This window comes from Felis catus, chromosome X (assembly GCF_018350175.1).
Source record: "Felis catus isolate Fca126 chromosome X, F.catus_Fca126_mat1.0, whole genome shotgun sequence".
In the NCBI taxonomy this organism is placed as follows: domain Eukaryota; kingdom Metazoa; phylum Chordata; class Mammalia; order Carnivora; family Felidae; genus Felis; species Felis catus.
Genome location: NC_058386.1, coordinates 46,783,656 through 46,808,072, shown reverse-complemented (window position 1 = coordinate 46,808,072; position 24,417 = coordinate 46,783,656). Strand labels below are relative to the sequence as shown.

The following is a 24,417-nucleotide window of genomic DNA, read 5'->3' as shown; positions in this document are numbered from 1 at the left end:
AGATAAAAACAACCAGATGTTGGGGAGAAACACTACCTGAAACTGAGCCCTTGAAAGGTTTCTCTAATGGTTCCTCATAAAGAAGACATTAAGACATGGGGACAGTACAATAACTGTTATTGACTCCGTGCCAAGTGAGTGGACCTGGGTGAAGGGAGTTATGAGCATTTTGTGGAGGAAATGACCTCCTTTGACTGGGGAATGCTGTGGAACTGGGACTTGGGACTTCTAGAGCTGAGTGGAATGAGGATGCTGACCAGACTTACAGAAATAAGTATCCTATGTGCCCTTGGGGATCCTGTGGAAAGGACTTCTTTGTCTTATTTGACTCTCACTGGGATGGGGAGCATTTTATTCAGGCTTTAATCTTTAATTCCCAATCAGCTGACGTCTGTTCTCCACCCCTTCCTTGCTAGGCTTTCTAACCTTGTGGAGACTCCCAAGATTGTTCGGAAGCTCTCGTGGGTGGAGAACTTGTGGCCAGAGGAGTGTATATTTGAGAGGCCCAATGTGCAAAAGTACTGCCTCATGAGTGTGCGGGATAGCTATACAGACTTTCACATTGACTTTGGTGGCACCTCGGTCTGGTACCATGTGCTCAAGGTAGGAATGAATGTGGCTTCTAGAGGCAGCCTGGCCTTGGGCCGCCCTCTTTGTTTCACGTGGCAGCACAGAAGAGGCTGCTGAGGTCTACCTGCCTCCCAGATTCTGTTTGGGTGACATTTCCATATAACTACTCTATCAGGGTTGGGCACTAAGTGGATATGCCATATAAACTGTCTCTACAGTTTTGATGCTTAACATTTTTTTGAATAACAGCAGATGCCTAAGGTTTTCTGGCTGTTAATTGAACCAATCTATACTCCTATGACTGTGTATGGAAATGTTCATATTTACTGCAGATTCTTGGTAACATGAGAAACTTCCCATCCCCCATCCTTATTGAGGTATAATTTATACACCATAAAATTAATCTGTTCTAGATGTATAGTTTGATGAGTTTTGACATTGTATGTAGTTGCATAACTGCCACCACCAAGATAGAGCATATATATAACAAGTTTTTTTTTTAATGTGTATTTATTTATTTTGAGAGAGAGACCATGTGCAACAAGTAGGGGAGGGTCAGAGAGATAGAGAGAGAATCCCAAGCAGGCTTTGTACTGTCAGCACAGAGCCCGATGTGGGGCTTGATCTCACGAACCGTGAGATCATGACCTGAGCTGAAACTAAGAGTTGGACACATAACCAATTGAGCCACCCAGGTGCCCATGACAGGTTTGTTTTTTTTGTTTTTTTTTTTTAATGTTAGCCTTCCTATGGGTAGTTTCCCTTTTAGTGATTGTTTCAATTTTGTAATTAGCGTATTGATTATCAGTGACTATGAAGGATTTTTAAAGTCTGGAAAACAATTTTTTTTTAATCTTTATTTTTGGGAGAGAGAGAGACAGAGACAGAGACAGACAAGAGAGCAAGTGGGAGACGAACAGAGAGAGAGGGAGACACAGTATCCGAAGTAGGCTCCAGGCTGTCAGCACGGAGCCCAACCCAGGGCTTAAACTCATGAACCGTGAGTTCATGACCTGAGCTGAAGTCAGATGCTTAACTGACTGAGCTACCCAGGCGCCCCTGGAAAACAAATTTCTTAAGTAATTTTGATCCTTTTCCACCATCATACTATTTATTTTTCTTATCAGAAATGCCAAGGAAAGAGCAGAAGACTTGGATATGGCTCTTGTCCAAATGATCACAAATCCTAAACTAGTTGTTTCCACTGGTTTATCATGAAATTGGAGCATGTAAATCACTGCTATGCAAATGTTAGATTTAACTTTTTCATTTTAAAATAATTCCTTTTTTATTTTTTTTTAAATTTCTTTTTAACATTTATTTATTTTTGAGACAGAGAGAGACAGAGCATGAACGGGGGAGGGTCAGAGAGAGGGAGACACAGAATCTGAAACAGGCTCCAGGCTCTGAGCGGTCAGCACAGAGCCTGACACGGGGCTCGAACTCACAGACTGCAAGATCATGACCTGAGCCGAAGTCGTCGGATGCTTAACCGACTGAGCCACCCAGGTGCCCCAATAATTCCTTTTTTATAGAAAAATTGCAAAAATGGTAGGAAGAATGCCTGTGTGCCCTTCACTTAGATTCCCCAAATGTTACATTTTATTATATTCATTCTATAAAGCAAACATGATAAAATAGTTCTATATATATATTTTTTCTGAAACATTTGAGAGTAGTTGCAGACATGTGTCCCTTTATCTTATAATTCAGTGCATATTTCTTGAAAATAAGGGCATTCTCGTATATAACTGCAGTATAGTTATCAAAATCAAAATCAATATTGATAGGATACTGTTATCTAATCTACAGATCTGAATGAAATTTTTCCAATTGTGCAATAGATAATTTCTAGTGTTATTGCTCTTCTACGTTGAAATTTGTTGTCAGGAAATATTGGTTAAACTAATCAGCTGTAGGTTGAGGATATTTTTGTGCTGGTGGGCTTTTATTTCTTTTCAACCAAATAATCTGGTGATTGTCTAGGCAAAACATAATTAGGAAATAAAATGTTTTTCCAACAGATAATCGCCTAACATATAATCTTTTAGAAGTCCTTGGGCAATTACTGAACTTTTAAACTTTTATTAGCTTTGATTGCAGGTGTGAGAAGGAACACTCTCTGTAAATGGCATTTAAAGGCAAATTCAATTTTCTCATCAGTAATGTGGCCTTAAATTCTCCTACGGCTAGTAGTATTGATCTACTCATCTATAGAGGCCATTTTTCATTTGACTTTGTATCTAAAGTAGAAGCTTTTGGTGTATATTTGTCCTAAGTTGAACAATTTTGTTTGGAATGCCCTTTCCAAATCATTTTTTGTCAATCTTACAGAGGCTCAAAAGCACAAAGTACAAAAGGAGCTTTTGAAGTTTTCCAAATCCACATAAAAATGATTACTGGATGGGTTTGGGGGAGAATCTGTCATATTATGTGGTCTTGGAGCATGGGAGAGAAAATATCCTTTTGGAGACCCTCTGGAGGATTTTTATGGAAATTGTTGATATTTTTGGCACCTAAACCTGTTTTGTTTCAGGGTGAGAAGATCTTCTACCTGATCCGCCCAACAAATGCCAATCTGACTCTCTTTGAGTGCTGGAGCAGCTCCTCTAACCAGAATGAGATGTTTTTTGGGGACCAGGTGGACAAGTGCTATAAATGTTCCGTGAAGCAAGGACAGACACTTTTCATTCCTACAGGTCTTCCCTGGGCCCCCTCTGGGAGGGTTTCAGGAGGGCTGGAAGAGGAAGGGAGGTTGTGGTACCAGAGGTAGATCCTTCCTATAATATATTGATCCGATTATGTGGGAAAACCCTCTCATATCAGCTGATGACTCAGAATTGAACCTTAAGAAAATGCATGTGATGGCTAGTAGGCAGCATAGTTCCTTGGGGAGATTGCAGGTGGGAAGGTACAGGAAGAGGTTGATGGACCTCTTGCATTGGGCTATGCCAACTTGGTGGACAGGTAGAGAATAGGTCTCTCAGCCCCATGGCTCTAGGAATAATGACTGGGAGGCTGGCATTGCAGTCTATAAATCAGAATTACCTGGGGTGGGGGTGGGGCCTCCCCCCCCCCCCCCCCAAACAATACATGCCTAGGCTTTACCCCTAGCATTATGGATTTTTAGGTCTGGGGTGGGATCTGAGTGTATGTTTTGAAAAAGTGCCCCCAGTTGTCTCAATTTGGGGAAGTTGACATCTTTACCATGTTGAGTCTTTGATGAACCCAGTATGTCTTTCCATTTATTTAGATCCTCCTTGATTTCTTTTCTTTTAGTTTTTTAATGTTTATTTCTTTTTGAGAGAGACAGAATGCAAGCAGGGGAGGGGCAGAAAGAGAGGGAGACACAGAATCCAAAGCAGGCTCCGGGCTCTGAGCTGTCAGCACAGGGCTCAAACTCACGAACTGTGAGATTAAGACCTGAGCCAAAGTCAGACGCATAACCGACTGAGCCACTTCAGGTGCTCCTTCCTTGATTTCTTAAACTTCATTCTTTGATTTCAGAATTAATGTTAAGTTTTCTCAAACCTTTGGTAGAATTCTCTAGTGCAGTCACATGGACCTGGAGATTTCTTTTGTGGGGAAGTTTTTAATTAACATTCAATTTCCTTAAACTTTAGTAGGTTATTCAAATTATCTGTTTCATATTGGGTGAGCTATGGTAGTTTGTGCTTTTCAAGGAATTGGTCCATTTTATCTAAGTTGTCAAATTTATGTATGCAGAGTTGTTGATTGTATTTTCTTATTATCCTTTTGATGTCTTCCAAGTCTCTAGTGATATCCTCTGTTTCTTTTTTTTTAAATTTTTTATGTTTATTTATTCATTTTGAGAGAGAGAGAGAGAGAGAGAGAATATCCCAAGCAGGCTCTGAGCTGCCAGCACAGAGTCCACCTTGGGGCTTGATCCCACTACTGTGAAGTCATGACCTGAGCTGAAACCAAGAGTAAGATGCTCAACTGACTGAGCCACCCAGGCACCCTGATATCCTTGGTTTCATTCCTGGTATTAGTTTTTTGGGTCTTTTCTTATTCTGTGTCAATCTGATGGAGGTTTGTCAATTTTTCAAACTTTTTAAAGAAACACTTTCTGTCTCAATTGATTTTTTTCTGTTTATGTTTTCAGCTTCATTGATTTCTGCTTTTATCTTTGTTTTTCCTTCCTTCTGCTTGCTGTGGGTTTATTTTGCTCCTTCCAGTCTTGAGACAAGAGCTTAGATTATTGATTTCAGACTTTACCTCTTTTGTAATGTAAGCATTTGGTGCTGTAAGTTTCCCCTTCAGCACTGATTTAGCTGTGTCATATATTTTGATATGTTCAGTTTTCATTTTCATTTAGTTAAGTGTACTTTTCAAAAAAATTGGTATATAACACACACCATAAAACTTACCATGTTAAAGAGTGCAGTTAAGTTTAAAAAATATATCCACAATATCGTGCAGCCATCACCACTATGTAATACCAGAAAATTTTCATCACTTCAAAAAGAAATCCTGTACTCATTAACAGTTACTCCCCATTTCTTCCACTCCTCCTCTCACCCCTGTCAACCCACTTTTGTCCGTTCTTTGTATATGGATTTGCCTCTTCTATTTCATACAAATGGAACTGTTCAGTATGTGGTCCTTTGTGTCTGGCTTTTTCACTCTGCAAAATATTTTCAGGGTTCATCCAAGTTATAGCATTTGTCAGTACTTAGTCTTTAAATGGCTGAACAATATTCTACTGCATGGATATACCACATATTGTTTATCCTTTCATCATCTTATAGGCGTTTGTGTTGTTTTAAGTGGTTTTTTTTAAATTTATGTTTATTTTTTGAGAGAGAGCAAGAGAGAGTGCAAGCTGGGGAGAGTCAGAGATAGAGGGAAAGATAAATCCCAAGCACGCTTCATGCTTTCAGCACAGGACCCGATGTGGGGCTCACTCCCACAAACTATAAGATAATGACCTGAGCTGAAACCAAGAGTTGGACGCTTAACTGACTGAGCTACCCAGGCGCCCCCACTTTTTGACTATAATGAATAATGCTGCTATGAATGATCATGTGCAAAGTTTTGTGTTAATGTATATTTTCAGTTCTCTTGGGTGCATACCTAAGAAAGGAATTGCTGAGTCATATGTTAGCTCTGTTTTAACTTCTTGAGGAATTACCAAACTGTTCTCTAAAGTACCTAACACCATTTTACATTCCCACTAGCAATTTATAAGGGTCTCAATTTTTCCACATCCTCCTCAACACTTGTTCTTGTCTGTCTTTGCGATTATAGCCATCCTAGTGCATGTGAAGTGGTATCTCATTGAGATTTTATTTTATTTTTTATTTTTTTAATGTTTATTTTTGAGAAAGTGAGACAGAGTGTGAGCAGGGGAGGAGCAGAGAGACAGGGAGACACAGAATCTGAAGCAGGCTCCAGACTTACCTGTCAGCACAGACCCCGATGTAGGGCTTGGACCCACAAACTGTAAGATCATGACCTGAGCCAAAGTCGGATGCTTAACCGACAGAGCCACCCAGGCACCCCTCACTGAGATTTTAATTTGTATTTCCCTAATGATTGTTGATGTCAAACATTTTTTCATGTGCTTATTAGACATTTGTGTATCTTTTTATGGAGTAGAATCTATTCAGAACTTTTGCCCAATTTTTGATTAGGTAATTTGTCTTTTTATTGTTGTGTTGTAAGAGTTTTTTTTAATATATATTTTGGATATTGTACCTTATCTGGTATGTAATTTAAAAATATTTTCTCTCTGGGGGTTGTCTTTTCAGTTTCATTATAGTGTCCTAGAAAGAACAAAAGTCCAGTTTATCTACTTTTTTCTTTATTTGCTTGTGTTTTCGGTGTCGTATCTAAGAGACCATTGCCGAATTCATAGTTTAAGGTCATGAAGATTTACACCTGTGTTCTAAGAGCTTTATAGTTTTAGTTATTACATTTAGGTCTTTTATCCATTTCAAGTCAACTTCTGTGTATAATGTGAGGTAAGGGTCCAATATCATTCTTTTTCATGTGGCTGTTCAGTTGTCCCAGAACCATTTGAAAAGACCATTCTTTCCCTCATGAATCGTCTTGACACCTTTGTCGAAAATCAATTAACCACAGATGTATTTGTTTATTTTTGCACTTTGAATTCTATTCCATTGGTCTATAGGTCTGTCCTTATAACAGTATCACACTATTTCAATTACCATATATTTCTAGTAAGTTTTAAAATCAGAAAGTGTCAGTCTTCCAACTTTGTTTTTCTTTTTCAAGATTATTATGGCTATTCAGGGCTCTTGTATTTCCATATGAATTTTTAGCCTGTGGTTTGTATAGGTTTTTAGTAGTTGCTCTTGTTTAATTTATATGTATAATAGATATATACATCATATCACAGTCTGGTATTGACATTTTAATTAACATTTTACCAGTTTGAGGGGAAGGTTGAAACCTTACCTCTATTCACATCCCTTTACCTTTCCCATTTATAATGTATTTGTCTTAAATATTTCTTCATACATTGAGAACCATATCATACAGTGTTTCAATTTTTGTTTCACTGTCAAACATAACTTCTAACACCCAAGAGAAGGAAAGTCTATTTTATTTACCTGTATTTTTTTTAATGTTTATTTATTTTTGAGAGACAGAGAAAGAGAGAGCAAGCAGGGGAGGGGCAGAGAGAGAGGGAGACACAGAATTTGAAGCAGGCTCCAGGCTCTGAGCTGTCAGCACAAAGAACTCAATGCAGGGCTCAAACCCATGAACCACGAGATCATGACCTGAGCCGAAGTCGGACGCTTAACCGACTGAACCACCCAGGCGCACCTGTTTGCCTGTATTTTTACTCTTTGGTTGTTCTTCCTTCCTGGTGTTTCAAGATTCTTCTTTTATCATTTCTTCTCTGTTTAGAGTTTTAGGGTAGGCCTGCTGTCAGTAGATTTTCTTAGTTCTCCTTCATCTGTAAATGTCTTGATTTCCCTTTTATTCCTAATGGATATTTTTGCTGGATTGATAGTTCTTTCAGCACTTGGAAGAATGTTGTGCTGCTTCCTTCTTGCCTCCATAGCTTCTGATGAAATTTTGGCTCTCATTCAAATTGTTTTTTCCCTTACATGTGTCATTTCTTGCTACTTGTAATTTCTTTTTTCTTTAATTTTCAGCAGTTTGACTATAATGTGTCTTGGCATGTATTTCTTTGGGTTTATACTGTTTGTGTTGACTGAGCTTCCTGAATGTGTAGGTCTATGTTTCTGTCATATTAGTGAAGAAATTTTTAGTTGTTATTTCTTTGAATGATTTTTCATCCCCACACTCTCACTTCTTTTCTTTGGGTCTCTGATTATCTGAATGCTGTATATATTTTGCTGTAGTCCACAGATCCCTGAGTTTATTTTTTTCAGTCTATTTCCTCTTTTGTTAATATTGAGTACTTTCTATCTCTCCATTGTTTTTATTCTTCTGTTGAGTCCATCTGTTTTCATTATTTCAGATATAGTATTTTTCAGTTCTGAAATTTACATTTGTTTCTTATATCTTCTCTGTTTTTTTTTTTTGTTTCAAGCATGTTTATAATTGTTCATTGAAACATTCTTATCACTGCTTTAAAATTGTCATACAGCTCTAATATCTTTGTCTAATGTTATGTATTGTATAATTCTGGATTTTTTGTTGCACAGATTTGTCTATTCATATGTCAATATCATATTGATTTGATTACATTGGTTTTATAGAATGTTTCACAGATGGTGAGGCAAAATTACCTCCCCTCATACCCATCTGCTTTTCTCTTTTATAGGTTTCTGAGCCCAGGCACTTATTCATCCATTTATTCATCTTTGAATCCTTTGCCTAATAGGGTCTCACATAATACCTTTTCTGTGCTGGGCACTTAATAACTATTTGATGAATTGATTTTGTCTACCAGAGATTTGAGTTGGATTAATTGCTTATTGGTATAAAGTCACACAAACTGGGTGTAATCTACTTAGTTCCATAAGCATTGAAGGTCTACTGAATGCCCCTGCATTGGTCTAGGTGCTAGGGACAAAAGATTGATAGATCATTTCAGTATAATGTTCTAGATTTTTTTTTAAGTTTATTTATTTTGGGAGAGAGAGAAAGCATGAGCAGGGGAAGGGCAGAGAGAGGGAGAGAGAAAGGATCCCAAGCAGACTCTACTCTGACAGCATGGAGCCCAACACAGGGCTCAGTCTCATAAACCGTGAGATCATGACCTGAGCCAAAATCAAGAGTTGGATGCTTAACCGAATGAGCCACCCAGGCTCATTTCAGTATAATGTTCTAATAGCCACAATGGAGGCATTCACCAGAAGTTTTGGGAGCATGGAAAAGAACACTTAGTCTAGCTGGAGGTTTGTGAAAATATTCTCAGAAGAGTAACACCTGGCAGATAAATGTAGGAGTGACCAAGAGGAGAAAGGCAGAAAAGGCCTCTCAGACATAGGGAAAGGCATAAGCAAAGCAAGGCTATGTGAAGTAGTTTATGGATACTGGAGCCTAAAGATCAAAGGCTGGAAACAGGTGAAGCTGAGAAGGTAGGCGGGCTGAACTTACCCAAGAGGTGGCTGGGGGATCACAGTAAGTTTATTTGTTTATGTAGCAAAAGATATAAAGAATAATGTAATAAACATTTATGTGTTTGTAACCCAACTAAAAACATAAAACGTTGCAATTATATTTGAAGCCCCCTGTATACCTCTCCTCACTTCATTCCCATTTTTCCCTCTCTGAGCTAGCCATTGTTCTGAAGTTGGTGATTATTTCTATTCCTTTATTGTATAGGTATAGCTCACCAAACCAATATCTAGTATTGTTTTACATGTTTTTGGATGTTATGTAGATGGAATCATATTAGACAGTTCTTCCCAACTTTTTCCTGTGGACATTATGATTATGAGATTCATGCTGATACATGTAGTTGTTCACTCAACTTACTTTTCAATATTCTATTGTATTAGTATATGGCAATTTATCTATTCTCCTGTGGATGTACATCTTATTGAAGAGTTTTGAGCAGGGGATGACATGAGCAGATTTGTATTTTAGATATATCACTTAGGGTTGAGATGTGGAGGATAGACTTCAGAGATTGAGATTAGCACAGAGCAGTGGTTTACAAACACTTTGCACTTAGGACCCCTTTATACTCTTTAGTATTACTGAGAACCCCAAAGGGCTTTTATTTATGTGGATTATAGTCATCAGTATTTACCATATTATAAATTAAAACTGAGAAAATTTAAAAATACTTGTTTATTAATTCATTGAGAAATAAACTCATTACATGTTAGCATGATTAATAATTTTTATGAAAAATAGCTATTTTCAAACCAAAAATGCAGTGAGAAGAGTGACATCTACCTTTTTAAAAATCTTTTTGATGTTTAGATTAATAGAAAATGACTGATACTTAAATCTGCTTCTCAGTGTTGTGATGTCATGTCATTTACCCTCTGGAAAACTCCACTCTACACCTGTGAGGGAATGAGGGTGAAAAAGACAACATCTTAGTATTATGAGCATAGTTTTGACCTTGCATATGCTCTGAAGGAGTATCAGGGAGCTTCAGGATTCCCCGGATCATACCATGAGAACCACTGGTGTAGAGGAGCCAGGTTAGAGGCTGTTGCAAATAGCCTAGGTGACAGGTAATAAGGGATCTGAACCAAGGCTTTGATAGGATGGATGGACCGGGAAAGGAAGATGAATATCAGAGATATTTAAGAGTAGAATTAGAACTTCCCAGAAGGCAGTGTAGGGTTAAGGGCAAGGAGAATAATTGAGTTCCATCTAGGTGCACACTGTACACAACCACCTTGTGAAATAGATATTTAGCTAGAAGATGGCAGACTTTGAACCCAGGTTTGTTCAACACAAAACCTCTTCGTTTTACCTGGAGTAGAGTTAGAAGGGATAGACTTGGCAAGGAGGTAATGCCCTTCTAAGATATGGGAGAGAAGATGGGTGAGGCATCAAAGAGACTTGAGGTTGAGAGGAGGAAAGTCGAAAGAGTTTATTAACCCCCAAAGGTGGTCCAGTTTAGGGTTATAATGGTGGCAGAATGGGTGTTGGAAGAGTGGAGGAACTAGAACTTTCTGAGTCACTGCTGGCTGGCTGCTCTAAGGAGTTATGTTTGAGCTGAGTGGGCAGTGATGTCCAGAGGAAGTAAGGTCCTCTGCCAGCTATGATTTTGCCATGTTACACTGCAGGATGGATCCATGCTGTGCTGACTCCCGTGGACTGCCTTGCCTTTGGAGGGAACTTCTTACACAGCCTTAACATCGAAATGCAGCTCAAGTGAGTACTGAAGCTATTGTGATCCTGAGTTGGCCATTCCCACCTGCTAGAGTCCTTGAGTTCTCCCCTATAGTGAGAAGTGCAGCATAGAAGGAGGCGAGATGATGAGAAGGGAATAGATACTGGTTCCTGATAATGATCAGTGTGAGAATGAATACCCCTTCCTTACTTAGTAGTTTTGTGACTTTGGGTAAGTCACATAACATTTGAGCTCAAGTTTCCTAACCCACAAAGTTGGATCTTACAGGGTAGTTGTGAGGATTAGAGATAATGGATACAAAACATTCAGAACAATACCTGATACCCAGTAGGTACTCAGTAACAGGATTTTTATTATCATTGCTATTATTGTGCCTGCTTCCTCTAGAGCCTATGAGATTGAGAAGCGGCTGAGCACAGCAGACCTCTTCAAGTTTCCTAACTTTGAGACCATCTGTTGGTACGTGGGAAAGCACATCCTGGACATCTTTCGAGGTATGGATCCCTTTCCCAGCTGTCCCTTTTGCCCTGCTTCCCCAAGTGTAAGTGTGTGTGTGTGTAAACATGGAATCATATAGTGTGTGATCTTTTGAGATTGACTTTTTTTTTATTAAGTATAATGTATGGTAGAGCATGTATTTTAACTTTATTTAGCAAAGGTGGCTGAGAAAATTGAATTACAGTGAAATTATCCCTATCCCCTGCTAATTAAAGTAAGAAACTCAAACTGGACAGTCTCAGAGTTTCCTGAATGTGCTTCCCATGAGATGAGGACAAGGCCAGTCCTGACCATGCTGGCATCATTGTGTTGGTATCAGACCAGGTGGTAAGCCAAACTGCTGGGTTTCTTCTTTTCTGCTTTGAAATGGAGCAGCAACCTTGCTCAGACCTGAGATTCTTCAAGGTAACTTGGCCATGAGCAATCAGTATTTTAGATTTACAAAGAATCTCAAAGGCCAATGAATACAGTCTTCTACCTACTACTTCAGGCCCTTAATCTGCCACCTAGACAGACTGCACTTAAGTGTTCAATCAGAGGCTCAATGATTAGCCACTTGTTACCTGTTCTGAATAGCTCAGTTCAGTAGAAAATTCTGTATTGACCGTAAAGCTGGCTATTTGTCATAACCTCCTCTTGGAGTGACTCAGGGATAAGGGCATTTATTAATGGCCCTTCATGTCTGTGTAGGTTGCAATCATGGTTCTCCTGAGTGTTTGCATTTTGAAACCCAAGAGGCAGAGCACACTTCCAGTGTGGTAGAAGGAACATAGGCCTCAGATTCAGATAGACATGGCTTCAGTCTTAGCTTTGGCAGTTACTAGGTATGTGTCCTTGGTTAAGTCTCTTTGCTTCTCTGAGCCTCAGTTTCCTGGATAGTAAAGTGAAGATAATGATGCTTGGGTAGTAGGTGGGTATAAAGATTAAATGAGATAGTAGATGTTAAACGCCCAGCATGTAGTAGGTACTCATTAAATGAACACTATTGTAAGAACTGAGATCTGGAGTCATGCCTAGAACTCTGAGTATTTTCTCTGATTGCCTGAAAAAAGAAACAGTTCCTTTGCTTCCCCACATGGCTTTATTGACCTTCTGCCTTCCTCCTTCGCCCTTTAGGTTTGCGAGAGAATAGGAGGCACCCAGCATCCTACCTGGTCCATGGTGGCAAAGCTCTGAACTTGGCCTTTAGAGCCTGGACAAAGAAAGAAGTAAATATACTTATTTCTCTACCTCCTTTATAGTTGTGGCCTCCACAGAGACTGGCTTTGGGTAGATGCTTTGGGGTGGTGGATGAGACCAGGGAGGCTTGTGGCCTTCTGGGGTTAGAATGGAGGACTGGGTTAGGACTTTTTGGATTACATTTTTAAACCTTTCTTTCTGATTATAAAAAGTGATACAGGCTTACTCTAGAGAATTAGAAAAAATACAGAAGAGTGTAAGGAAGGAAAAACATCACCTGTAATTTTAGCACTCAGAGGGAATTAACATTAATCTGTGGGTGTATTTTCTTCTGGTCTTTTTTATATGCATTTAAGAAACATGATTGCTATCACTATACATACAATTTTGTATCTGAATTTGTTAGCTTATGTTAATTTCCTGTGTCCTCAAAGTTCTCCACGAACATTTAATAGTTACATGATATTCTTTTGCAGGGATATACCATCCTTACCTAACTGTTTATTGTTGCTTTATTTGGGGGGTAGTTATTGAAAAATCATGCAGTGACTATCTGTTTGCATCAGCCTTTTCCCCTCATCTCTTGATTGTTGCTTCAGGATAGATTCCAAGAAGAGCAATTTTTGGCTCAAAGTATATGAAAAAAACGTAAGGCTCTTACTGCATACTGCCAAAATGGCTTTGTAGAAATACACCAATGTCCATCTATCCAGTTGAATACTAAACAGCTATAAAAGAGAATAAGGAAGTTTTCTCTCTACTGATCTGGAAAGATCTCCAGAATTTGTCAAGTAAAGATGTAGAATCATGTATATAATGTGCTTCTTTATGTGTTAAAAGTGGGGAGGGGGGACAAGAATTACATTTATGTGTGCTTGTATTTGCCTGAAGACACAATCTGGAGGGATGTAGAAGAAAAGTGGTTACCTGTGGGTGCGGGCTAATGGGACTGATGGCATGGACAAATGTATGTTGAGACTTTTCAGTATATCTCTTTATATTATTTGATTTTTGAACTCTGTAAATGGATTACCTACTCAAAATGTTGACTTAAAAAAACAATTTTAAGAAATACAAAGAAAGAGAAATATCAATATTGTTCTCATGCTTTTGATATTCTTTATAGACTTTTCCCCCTGCATATGGAGATCTTCAGCCATTATAGGCTTAACTTGTACAATGTCTCCATTTCCTGTTGCCAACCTTCCCCTCAGATATCCTTGGACTTCATGTCTTGGGCCTTCTCTTCGTCCCTGGACTCACCTACACCTGGGCCTTAGCCTACTGTTCTGTTTCTCCACATCCCTCAGGTGTGGCTGCCTTGGGTTTCATTTCGGACCTTCCCCTCCCCCCCTCCATGAGGTGAACTTTGGAGTGACTCTGTCCCAGGAATAACAAAAGGGAGGGAGGGCGGGAAGAGTCTTAAGCACTCAGGCCCTGAGCCAGGTTGGCCCCAAATAGCACAGCCAAAGGGAGCTGGAGGAGAGTAGGACACAAATCTGAGGAACCCATTCTTATGCAATAAGTCTTTTGTGAAGTGAAAATGACTTCCATGGGAGGTACTCACTCCCTGACCTTTCCAGAGCCCTTGGGCTGGGTGGAGGGAGCTATTAAATTTATCCAGCTGGATCACATGGGTTCTCGGAACCCACCCCTGCCCAGCCACCAAAATAAAGATGGATTAAAAGAGTCAAGGAAAAAAGAAGATTCAAACCATGGGAAGTAAGAAGGTAATGCTGAGGAGTTTTTATCAGTCCTCTGGATACAGAAGTGAAGTGAAAACTGGTAGAAGAAATCACAAGGGAGAAACTTGGGAGATCTGTCTACATAAAGATGTAAATCTTGAGGATTCAAAAAGATTACAAACAAATTAAAAGAGAGACAACCAAGAGGTCTTATTCTTGGTTGCTGTTGAGCTAGCCATGGGCCTGTAGCTGCTCAGCACTGAGCTCTGTCCTCACAAGTAAAGAGGCCACGTTCTCCCCAGGGATTCTGGACTTTTTGAGGGCTATGGCCCAAGCCCACCATTGAGTTCCTCACACCTCTTGACCCTGCCCTTTATCAGATACAGGTTTTGCAAATACTGCCTCACAGTCTCTGGTTTGTCTTAATAGTGGTTTTGGAAGAGAAGATTTTATTTTTTATGAAGTCCAATTTATCAGTTGTTTTTCTTTTATGGTTCATGCTTTTTGTGTCCTCAGAAATCTAACCCTAACCCAAGGTCACAAAGATTTTCTCCTCTGTTTTCTTCTAAAGGGGTTATAGTTTTAGATTTTACATTTCAGTCTATGATCCAATTTGAGTTTGTGTGCCTGTGTGTGAGTGTGTGGTGCAAGATGTGGATTGAGGTTCTTTTTTTTGCATATGGGTATCCAATTGGTCCAGTACCATTTGTTAGAGTAACTACCCTTATCCATTGAATTACCTTGGTACCTTTGTCAAAAATCAGTTGTCCGTTTATGTGTGGGTCTATTCCTTATGCCTTTTGTTTGACAGGCTCTGCCAGACCACGAGGATGAGATTCCGGAGACAGTACGGACCGTACAGCTCATTAAAGATCTGGCTAGGGAGATCCGCCTGGTGGAAGTAAGAAGCAGGGGAGCAGGGGAGGCGTTTGGGAAGGGCTCAAGGCTCAAGTGGCAGGTCAGGCTTCTTCAGTTGGCTTGAGAGCTCAGGGGAAGGGTTGGAAAAACCCCACCAAAGATTCTGTTTATTCATTCATTTAAATAATAATCATGTGCCTTGAGTGTCTCTCACATTAGGCTAGGTGCTTAGAATACGTAATTCAGTGTCTTCCCACAAAGAACTTGGAATCCTGTAGAGGACTCTGGGCGAAGTTTACTGCCTGAGCCTCAGTTTCCTTGTTTCTAAAGTGGGGATAATTATACCTACTCAGGAGTTTGTTAAAAGGGTTACATAAGGTAATATATGTTGAGCACTAAGTATAGTACTTGGCACATAATAGGTATTCAATAAATTATGATGGTGGGTCACAGTAGTAGTGGGTGGTGGAGTTCATAGTAGTAGTTGTTGTTACTAATATTTTGACTCAGTCTCTGCATTCTACAAAATGACAGCTCTTCCATGTTAAACATGATTACAAAGCCATGTTTCAACAGGTGCTTATACCACAAGGCAGTAAGGTGTAGATGGTAAGAGACTCAGAGAAACTTGGGTTCTGGTTCCTGCTCTGTCACTTGCAAGCCTTTCAGAGCCTTAGTATCCTTATCTGTAAAGGGAGAATAACACCACCTTTTCAGAATTATGTTAGGATTAAGAGCTAATGTATGTAGAGCCCCTCGAACAGTGCCTGGCAGAGTAAGTACTCAATAAATGTGAGCCATTGTTATTAATAGACTTTGCAGCAAAGAGAGAACTCAGTGTGGGCTGGTGAAGTAGCAGAGGCACCAGAGGAGAATTGGACTTAGGGAAGTTTAAACTTTCCTTTAGCTCAGAAGCTGTCAACTTTCCATTTAGCACTCAGGATATAGGCACTCAAATCCATGCTAAAGGGTGGTCAGCGTGAGCTACTGGGAAGTTGGGCTTTCTAGCCTCACCGCTTACAGCATGTTTCACTGCCTACACCATAGCTTACATTGTCCACCTCCTACCCCATTTTCCTGCATTCCCATCTGTCACAGTCCTTCAGAGTTTAGTTACAAGGCCTACCTTTTCTCCAGCTCTTTGCACTTAAACCAATTTTGTATATACAAAATTTTGAGCTTGTTAGAAAAGGACTTAGAGATGGATCATGTCTGGTCCATTGGCTTTCAAATGTTTTACAGCAGTGGAACCTTTTTTTTTTCAAATGAGATCCTACATGGAAGCTGAATCAAAGCATAGCTGCAGTGAATAAGATAAAAACAAGAGGCTTAGAATTACACATGTTCCTCTTGTTTGCCTTCTACCTACTTCCAGTCTTCAGGGCTCCTCCCAAGAAGTTCAAAGGAGCCACAGATCATCTTTTAAAACCACCTTTCCAGTCTGATCCTTTAATTTTACAGCCAAGCAAACAGCCTCAGAGTGTTCAGATCACTTACCTGTGGTCACAGAGCTAGCTAGTAGCAGAATCAGGACTAGAACCTCTCTCCTCTCAAATCCTGCAGTCCTTAGAGTTGGAACCATAGTTTAGTACTCAAGTATTTTCTGTCTCATGCCAGCTGCATTTGGAGTCTTTACTCTCCAATTTTGACAGTAGTGCTGGGCTTTTTCTCTGCTCGTCTTCTCCTTACTTGTCAATGGCTGGGTAAAGATATGCCACCCCGTAAATTCTTGATGACACATTGTGAAAAAAACTAGGGTGTGCATCTAGATGTGGAGCATCCGTAAGCCACTTCCATGGCAGTAGTGCTGGTGCCATGAACAGTCCTCTGCTCTTAGCATAGAGAGAACTCTTGAGTAAGCTCTAACCCCCTCGTGTACTAACACTCTTGTAGGATATCTTCCAACAGAACGTTGGGAAGACGAGCAATATCTTTGGGCTGCAGAGGATCTTCCCAGCTGGCTCCATTCCCTTAACCAGGCCAGTCCATTCCACTTCAGTATCCATGTCCAGGCTGTCACTGCCCTCCAAAAGTGGTTCAAAGAAGAAAGGCCTGAAGCCCAAGGAACTCTTCAAGAAGGCAGAGCGAAAGGGCAAGGAGAGCTCAGCCTTGGGGCCTGCTGGCCAATTGAGCTATAATCTCATGGATACATACAATCATCAGGCACTGAAGACAGGCTCTTCCCAGAAAGCAAAGGTGGGTGCTGGCCCATGGGTTCAGCCCAGCCCTTTTGGGTCCCTTGGAAGAGCAGGGTATCAAAAGGATTGTCCTCTCTTCCCACCTCCCTTAGGGCCCCTGGTGTTTGGCTACCAGTCCCACTCATATAACAGGCATTTATTGAGACCTTGTCTGTGCTGGGCACTGTGATAGGTGCTGTGAATGTAACCTTCAAGAGGCTGACAGGCTAGTGAGAACGGCAGGCATAAAAACGAATGAGTGCAATGAGGTATTGTGGATGCCATAATCAAGGGTGTGTGGGGGACCCTGAGACACAGAGGGGTGGATGATTTTATGTGGGCATAAGCTATGATCAGGAGCTCTTCTCTCAAAAAATGACACTTGAGCTGAATCTTGAAATGCTGGTTGGGAATGACATTTAAGAACATGGTATATGAGTGTCATGTTGGAGTCTTGAACAGGTCCTTAAGAAAAGCCCTTCTCTGGGGCTCTACCTTGCTTCAAGATTGTGGTGTTCTCCATGGGCATGTGAAGATCCTCTCCCCTCTTTTTAGAGAACACGGTTTACAAGATTGATAGGTTTCCCCTGGGGTAGCCATTCATTGTCAACCTCCTGTTCCTGGAATCATTTGGGGTGGGGGTGGGAGACAGTGTAGCAGAAGGCCTTGGTTCAGGTGATTTTAACAGTGAACTCAACCAGTGAAACCGGAAGGAACTGGTCATCGTGATTCACATGGGAGTCCCAGACAGGTGACAACTGAGCCTCCTCCTTCTGCAGTTCAACATCACTGGTACCTGCCTGAATGACTCAGATGATGACTCGCCAGACTTGGACCTTGATGGGAATGAGGGCCCGCTGGCCCTGTTGATGTCTAATGGCAGGTGAGGTGGGAAGAAGGAACACAGAGATACTGGGGCTGTCAGTTGCAACATGTCACTGAGACAAGGCATGGAATTAGGACCTGGGGCTGGAACATGGGTGGGGGGGGGGGCTTACTGTACTTGGGGAAGGACCCAGATATTATGAGATATCATTGCTTAGTTCAGAGAACTATGGTTGTGTTAGGGGAGAGGCCTGGAATCTAATTGGCAGTTTGAGAAAAATCTTGTATACAAGTTCTAAAAATTTCAGCAAGTCAGTGGGTCAGAACCACTGGCAGGAATAAGGAAGTATAGCATACTGGTTAAGAACATTCGTTTTTTTATATACCTTTTGCAATTAGATTTTTAGGAATTTTGCAGAAATATTTGCACAGGTACGTAAAGAGAAATGTTCAGTGTTCACTGCATCATTGTTTGTAGTAGTAATTAGGAACATGTTCATCAGTAAGCATTGGTTAAATGAATTATGGCACATCTATAGAGTGGAATAGCATGTAGCTATTAAAAAGAATTGAATTAAAAAAGAGTTAAATATCTATTGACATGGGAAAATATCCAAGATATATTCTTAAGCGAAAAAATCGGGTTACAAAATAATATATAGTAATAGTTCCATTTTAATTTTTAAAAATGGTGTGTGTGTACACGTGTGTGTGCGTGTGTATATGCTTGTGTAGAAAAGTGGCATACATATTTCTTTATTTTTATTAAGTGTTTGTTTATTTTTGAGAGGAGGACAGAGGATCTGAAGTGGGCTCCGTGCTGACACAAACAAGCCCAATGTGGGGCTTGAACTTACAAACCATGAGATCATTACCTGAGCTGAAGTCGGATACTCAACCGACTGAATCACCCAGTGCCCCTTCCTTCATTTTTAATTTAACTTTTTTTGAAGAGGTTTAAAATTTAATTTATGCAGTTTAAAATTGAAAAAGTACAGAAGAATACTTAGTGAAAAATTTTGTTCCTGCCCCTCCCTGTTCCCCAGTTCCCTTCCCTGTGGACAACCAGTGTCAATGATTTTCTTCTAGAGATAATTGTACACATTCATGCAAATAAGTATATTCATCGTATATTTTATACTTGTCACATCAAACTTGTAATAGTAGTTCTCTCTGGAAAGTAGGAGAAGGGAGCCAGGAGAGTAAATTTTTACTTCAGTAGCATTTGAATTGTGTACAATGAGCATGTATTACTTTTCCTAAAATAATTTTTAACAGAGCATTTTCTAAAAGAATAAAATAAAAGCATTCACAGCAAAAAGCACGGGCTTGGGAATCAGGCAGGTCCAAGTTTGAATCCCAGCTCTGACACAAATTCACTGTGTGATTTTAACAAGTTAATTAACCCTGCACCTTAGTGTCCTCATTATATCTCTTCTATAGATAAAGCTTCCCCTCAGGTTGTTGGAGGACTAAATGAGATTATGTATGTAAAGTGCCTATCACAGGGCCTGACACATAGTAAATGCTTAATAAATGGTAGCTCTTATAAATAAAATGATGAAGATTACAGGTGATGGTGGTGGTGATAGTGATGATGGTGTGGGTATAGCCAGAAGCTAAGTAGATCATCAGAAACCCTGAAACACATAGGCAGAGGCAGAAGAAGACCGTAAGAGTGATCGTCTGGACACTCAGAACACCAGACAGGAAGAGTCAAGAGCCAAGTAAAGTATGAACAGTAGAGGAATACAAGCATCAAGGATACCTTCATAGCCTTTTTGTAGGAAAAGGCCTTCAGATCCCACTTAGCTGAGAAATCAGTGAAAAGGGAATGTGAGAGCAGGGCAGATTTTGAAAGCAGCAGAGCTGTTCTTGGGGTTTGAGAATCTAGTTACTAAATAATAATAGACTGTTGAGCATTGTCTTTGTCCATGGTCGATCTCCTGGGTAGTAAAAAATTGAGAATCCTAAGGATCCAACCTATAATGGCTGTTGAGAATACAATGAGACATTTTCCCCTTCCCCACCAGTCTCTTTTTATGTTGCTTCTGTCACCTCCTGCAGCTGCCAGAGACTGCTGTTAAGTCAACCTAAAGAGACAAGGTACAGAAATATTTAAGACAATATGATATTATGGCTGGGCTTTTCTCCAGAATAATCCGAGGTATAGACGAAACAAGACTGGTTATTGATAATTGCTGAAACTTAGCTGAATGTAAGGTACATGAGAGTTTTTTATACTTTTATATTTTTGTATATGTTACACATTTTTCACAATTAAAAGTTAATAAAAGATCCAGGGTATAAATAGCTGCCATTTATTGAGCTTCTGCTTTGCGTCAGATTTTATTTTAGCTGTTTAGTACATTATTTAGTCCTCACAACAACCTTGAAGTGTTGTTATCCCCATTTTATTAATATGGAAACTGAGGCCCAGAGAACTTAATTATAAGATTAACTACCATTGGGCACTTGCCTTGTGTTGGGCTCTTCATTTGCTCATTTAATCCTCCTAAAACCCTGTGGGGTAGGAAACAGGTCAATTTAATGTCAGCCAATTTACTGAAAGAAAGCCAGTTCACCAAATTGCTACTGAATGTATCAAGTATACAGATTTACCAAAAACTGGTTTCTTTTTAACTATACGGTTTATTTCAACAGTTTTTACTGGTTAATATTGTTTGCCATATGTAACAGGATTATTTAAGCCATTTTTAAATTTTTAATTTTTTCCATTTCCTATATATATATATATATATATATATACATACACACATACATATATATGCATACATCTATATATACACATATATAGGAAGTATATATATATACATATATGTATATAGGAAGTATGTGTATATATACATATAAAGTTTGTTTGTTTTGAGAGAGACAGAGCGCAAGTGTAAGCAGGGGAGGGGCAGAGAGAGAGGGAGAGAGAGCATCCCAAGCAGGGTCTGCACCATCAGCACAGACCCAAGTGTACGGCTCGAACTCACAAAGCGTGAGATCACGACCTGAGTCGAAATAAAGTCCTATGCTCAACTGACTGAGCCACCCAGGTGCCCCTTTATGTATTTTTAATAGCTTTTTTTGAGGTATAATTTATATACCATACCTGCTTTAAGTATACAATTAAATGACTTTTAGTAAATTTAAAGAATGTGCAACTATCACCACAGTCCAATTTTAGAACATTTCTATCACCCCGAAAAGATGCCTCATGCTCACTCATACTTAGTCCTTTGGTTCTCTTCTCCAAGCCCAAGCAACCACTAATCTACTTTCTGTCTCTGTAGATTTGTCTTTTCTAGACATTTCATATAAATGGAAAAATATAGTATGTGGTCTTCTATGTCTGGCTTCTTTCACTTGTTTTTGAGGTTCATCCATGATGTATGTAGTATGTATCATTAATTGGTTCCTTTCTACTGCTGAATAGTATACCATTCTATGGATATACCATATTTTGTTTATCCATTAACTAGCTGACAGTCATTTGGAGTGATTCCACTTTTTGACTATTATGAATAATGGTGTGATGAGCATTTGCGTACAAGTTTTTGTATGGGCATATGTTTTCATTTCTCACTTAGTAAAATTTTGGGTCATATGGTAACGTTATGTTTAACTCTTTAAGAAACTGCCAAAATTTATTCTGAAGTGTGTGTACTACTTTATGTTCCCACCAGAAGTATACTGGCTAACATTGTTATTGTCTGTCTTTTTTATTATAGCCATTCTAATGGATATTAAGTGGTATCTCATTGTGGTTTTGATTTGCATTTTCCCAATAACTACTGATACTAAGCATCTTTTTGTGTGATTATTGGGCATTTGTATATCATCTTTAGAGAAATGTCTATTCAGATCTTTTGCTCATTATTAAATTGGCTTGCTTGTCTTATTATTGAGTTCTAAAAGTTATTTAAATATTCTGGATACAAATCCTTTCCCAAATAAATGACTTGTAAATATTTCCTCCCAGTCTATGGCTTATCTTTTCACTTTCTTAATGGTATCTTTTGAAGCACAAATGTGTTGATTTTTACCTAATACCAGGTCATAAAGATATTTTCCTGTATTTATTTTTAGAAGTTTTATAGTTTTAGCTTTACATTTATCTCCAGGATCCATTTTGAGTTAATTTTTGTATATGATGTGAGGTAAGAATCCACATTCATTTATTTGCATGTGATACCCAGTTATCTTAGCACCATTTGTTGAAAAGACCATCCCTTCTCCCACTGAATTGCCTTGGCACCTTTGGCAGAATGCAACTGACCATAAATTTAAGGGTTAGTTTTAGACTCACAGCTCTGTTCCACTGTTGTATATGTCTGTCCTTATGCTCATATCACACTACCTTGATTATTGTTGTTTTATAGTAAATTTTGAAGCCAAGTAGTAAAAGTCCTCCAACTTTGTTCTTTTTCAAAATTCATTTGCCCATGTTAAGTCCTTTGTATGCCTATATACATTTTAGTATCAGCTTATTAATTTATGCAAAAGAAATTAGCTGGATTTTAATAGAGATTGCATTGAATCTGTAGACCAGTTTGGGGGGTGGGGCTTGCCTTCTTAAGAATATTGAATGTGACTTTTTATGCTCTCCTTCTCTTCCTTTTTAGTGCCAAGAGGGTAAAGAGCTTATCTAAGTCTCGGCGAGCCAAGCTCACAAAGAAAGCAGATAAGGCTAGGCTGGTGGTGGAACAGGTGATGGAGGATGAATTTGACTTGGATTCAGATGATGAACTGCAAATTGACGAGAGATTGGGAAAGGAGAAGGCAACCTTGATAATAAGACCAAGTGTGTACCTATTCTTTCTTGTTCCTTCCCTGCCCATTTCACATTTGTTTCTGGTACCCTTGATAGACCAGAGGCCTTAGGCCTGAGCTTTTTGACATTCTGATTTACAAGCTCTTTAGGCCTCCATGTATTTTCTGCTCTAGAGATTTATATATAAACCAGTCCAAACCTCCCTCAATTAGTTTTCTGTGGTCATTACTTTTAGGAAAATTATAGTCTTACTTTTCCCCCTGGGTGTTTGGCTCAGATGCTTATCTTAGCTTCATGATAAATGCATTTCATTATTTTCTAGAATTTCCTCGAAAGTTGCCCCGTGCAAAGCCTTGCTCTGACCCCAACCGAGTTCGGGAACCAGGAGAAGTTGAGTTTGACATTGAGGTAGGAGCCTGCTCTGTGTCTAGTCTTCTGCCATTCTGGTTACAGAGACAGAAGACAGATTGTCATTCTAGTCTGAGGTAAAAAGATATCCTATGCATTCAATTCCTAAAATATTTATTAAGTGAAAGATTGTGTGCTAAGTACAGCTAAGCATATAACTGGGAGATCATAATTTAGTTGACATATTTTAAAAATCCTTTAATGCAGTGGAGTGCCTAGCTGGCTCACTCGGTTAGGCTTCCAACTCTTGATTTTGGCTCAGGTCATGATCTCACCATTTGTGAGATAGAGCCCTATGTCAGGCTCTGCACTGACAGCATGGAGCCTGCTTGGGATTTCTCCCTCTCCATCTCTCTCTGCCCCTCCCCCACTCACACTTTCTGTGTTTCCAAACAAACAAACAAACATTAACAAAATCCTTTAATGCCGGGTAGAAGAAAAGGCACTGCAATGTAGCAGAAAGAGTATCTGATTTGGAATATCTGATTATGACTTTACACAAATTATTTACTGAGCCTTAGCTTCCTTATCTGTAAAATGGGAGTTAACAATACCTACCTCACCAAGATGCTGTGAAGATTAAAATACTTGGTGCTTAGAAGATACTAGTATCCGGAGTGAAAATGTCAACACTGTATTGGGGCCTAACTAGACCAACCCTCAGCAGCTGAGGTGATATCCTCTTTCCCCAACAGGAGGACTATACAACAGATGAGGACATGGTAGAAGGGGTCGAAGGCAAGCTTGGGAATGGGAGTGGTGCTGGTGGAATTCTTGATCTGCTCAAGGCCAGCAGGCAGGTGGGGGGACCTGACTATGCTGCCCTCACGTGAGTACTGTCTTTGATCTCCCCTTTCCAGGTGATCAGACGCCACACCCTCCCACCCCCACCCAAAAGACTAGATCAGCCAATCAGCAGATATTTATCAAGACATTTAAAGGGACAAAGAATTAGCAAAGGCATTCAGGCTGAGAGACTAAAACAGACATGAAATCTGTCCTGGGGAACTTAAGATCTGACAGAAAGTGGATGTATATATAGACTTCAAAAGGGATCAATTTGGGGTTTTTTGGGACTTGGAAGAGGGACTGGAAGGGGCATGGAAGGAATACTGGGCCTTTTCTGGGCCTTGTTTAAAAAATGAA

The 24,417-nt window shown here is 39.6% G+C and overlaps 1 protein-coding gene across 3 annotated transcripts in view; it reads left to right on the top strand.

Annotated features, from left to right (window-relative positions):
- The window catches only part of PHF8 (PHD finger protein 8), a 97,148-nt gene that overhangs the window by 31,806 nt on the left and 40,925 nt on the right, over positions 1-24,417 (top strand). For 2 of the 3 annotated variants that reach the window (XM_006943754.4, XM_004000543.6), the window contains exons 7-17: positions 417-603; positions 3,107-3,269; positions 10,791-10,878; positions 11,246-11,352; positions 12,473-12,564; positions 15,032-15,121; positions 16,972-17,274; positions 18,035-18,138; positions 22,715-22,893; positions 23,186-23,271; positions 23,967-24,100. In XM_006943754.4, coding sequence (XP_006943816.1) covers positions 417-603; positions 3,107-3,269; positions 10,791-10,878; positions 11,246-11,352; positions 12,473-12,564; positions 15,032-15,121; positions 16,972-17,274; positions 18,035-18,138; positions 22,715-22,893; positions 23,186-23,271; positions 23,967-24,100 — 1,533 coding nt within the window. The remainder of the gene's footprint in view (positions 1-416; positions 604-3,106; positions 3,270-10,790; positions 10,879-11,245; positions 11,353-12,472; positions 12,565-15,031; positions 15,122-16,971; positions 17,275-18,034; positions 18,139-22,714; positions 22,894-23,185; positions 23,272-23,966; positions 24,101-24,417) is intronic. The other variant, XM_006943755.5, reaches the window with a different exon arrangement.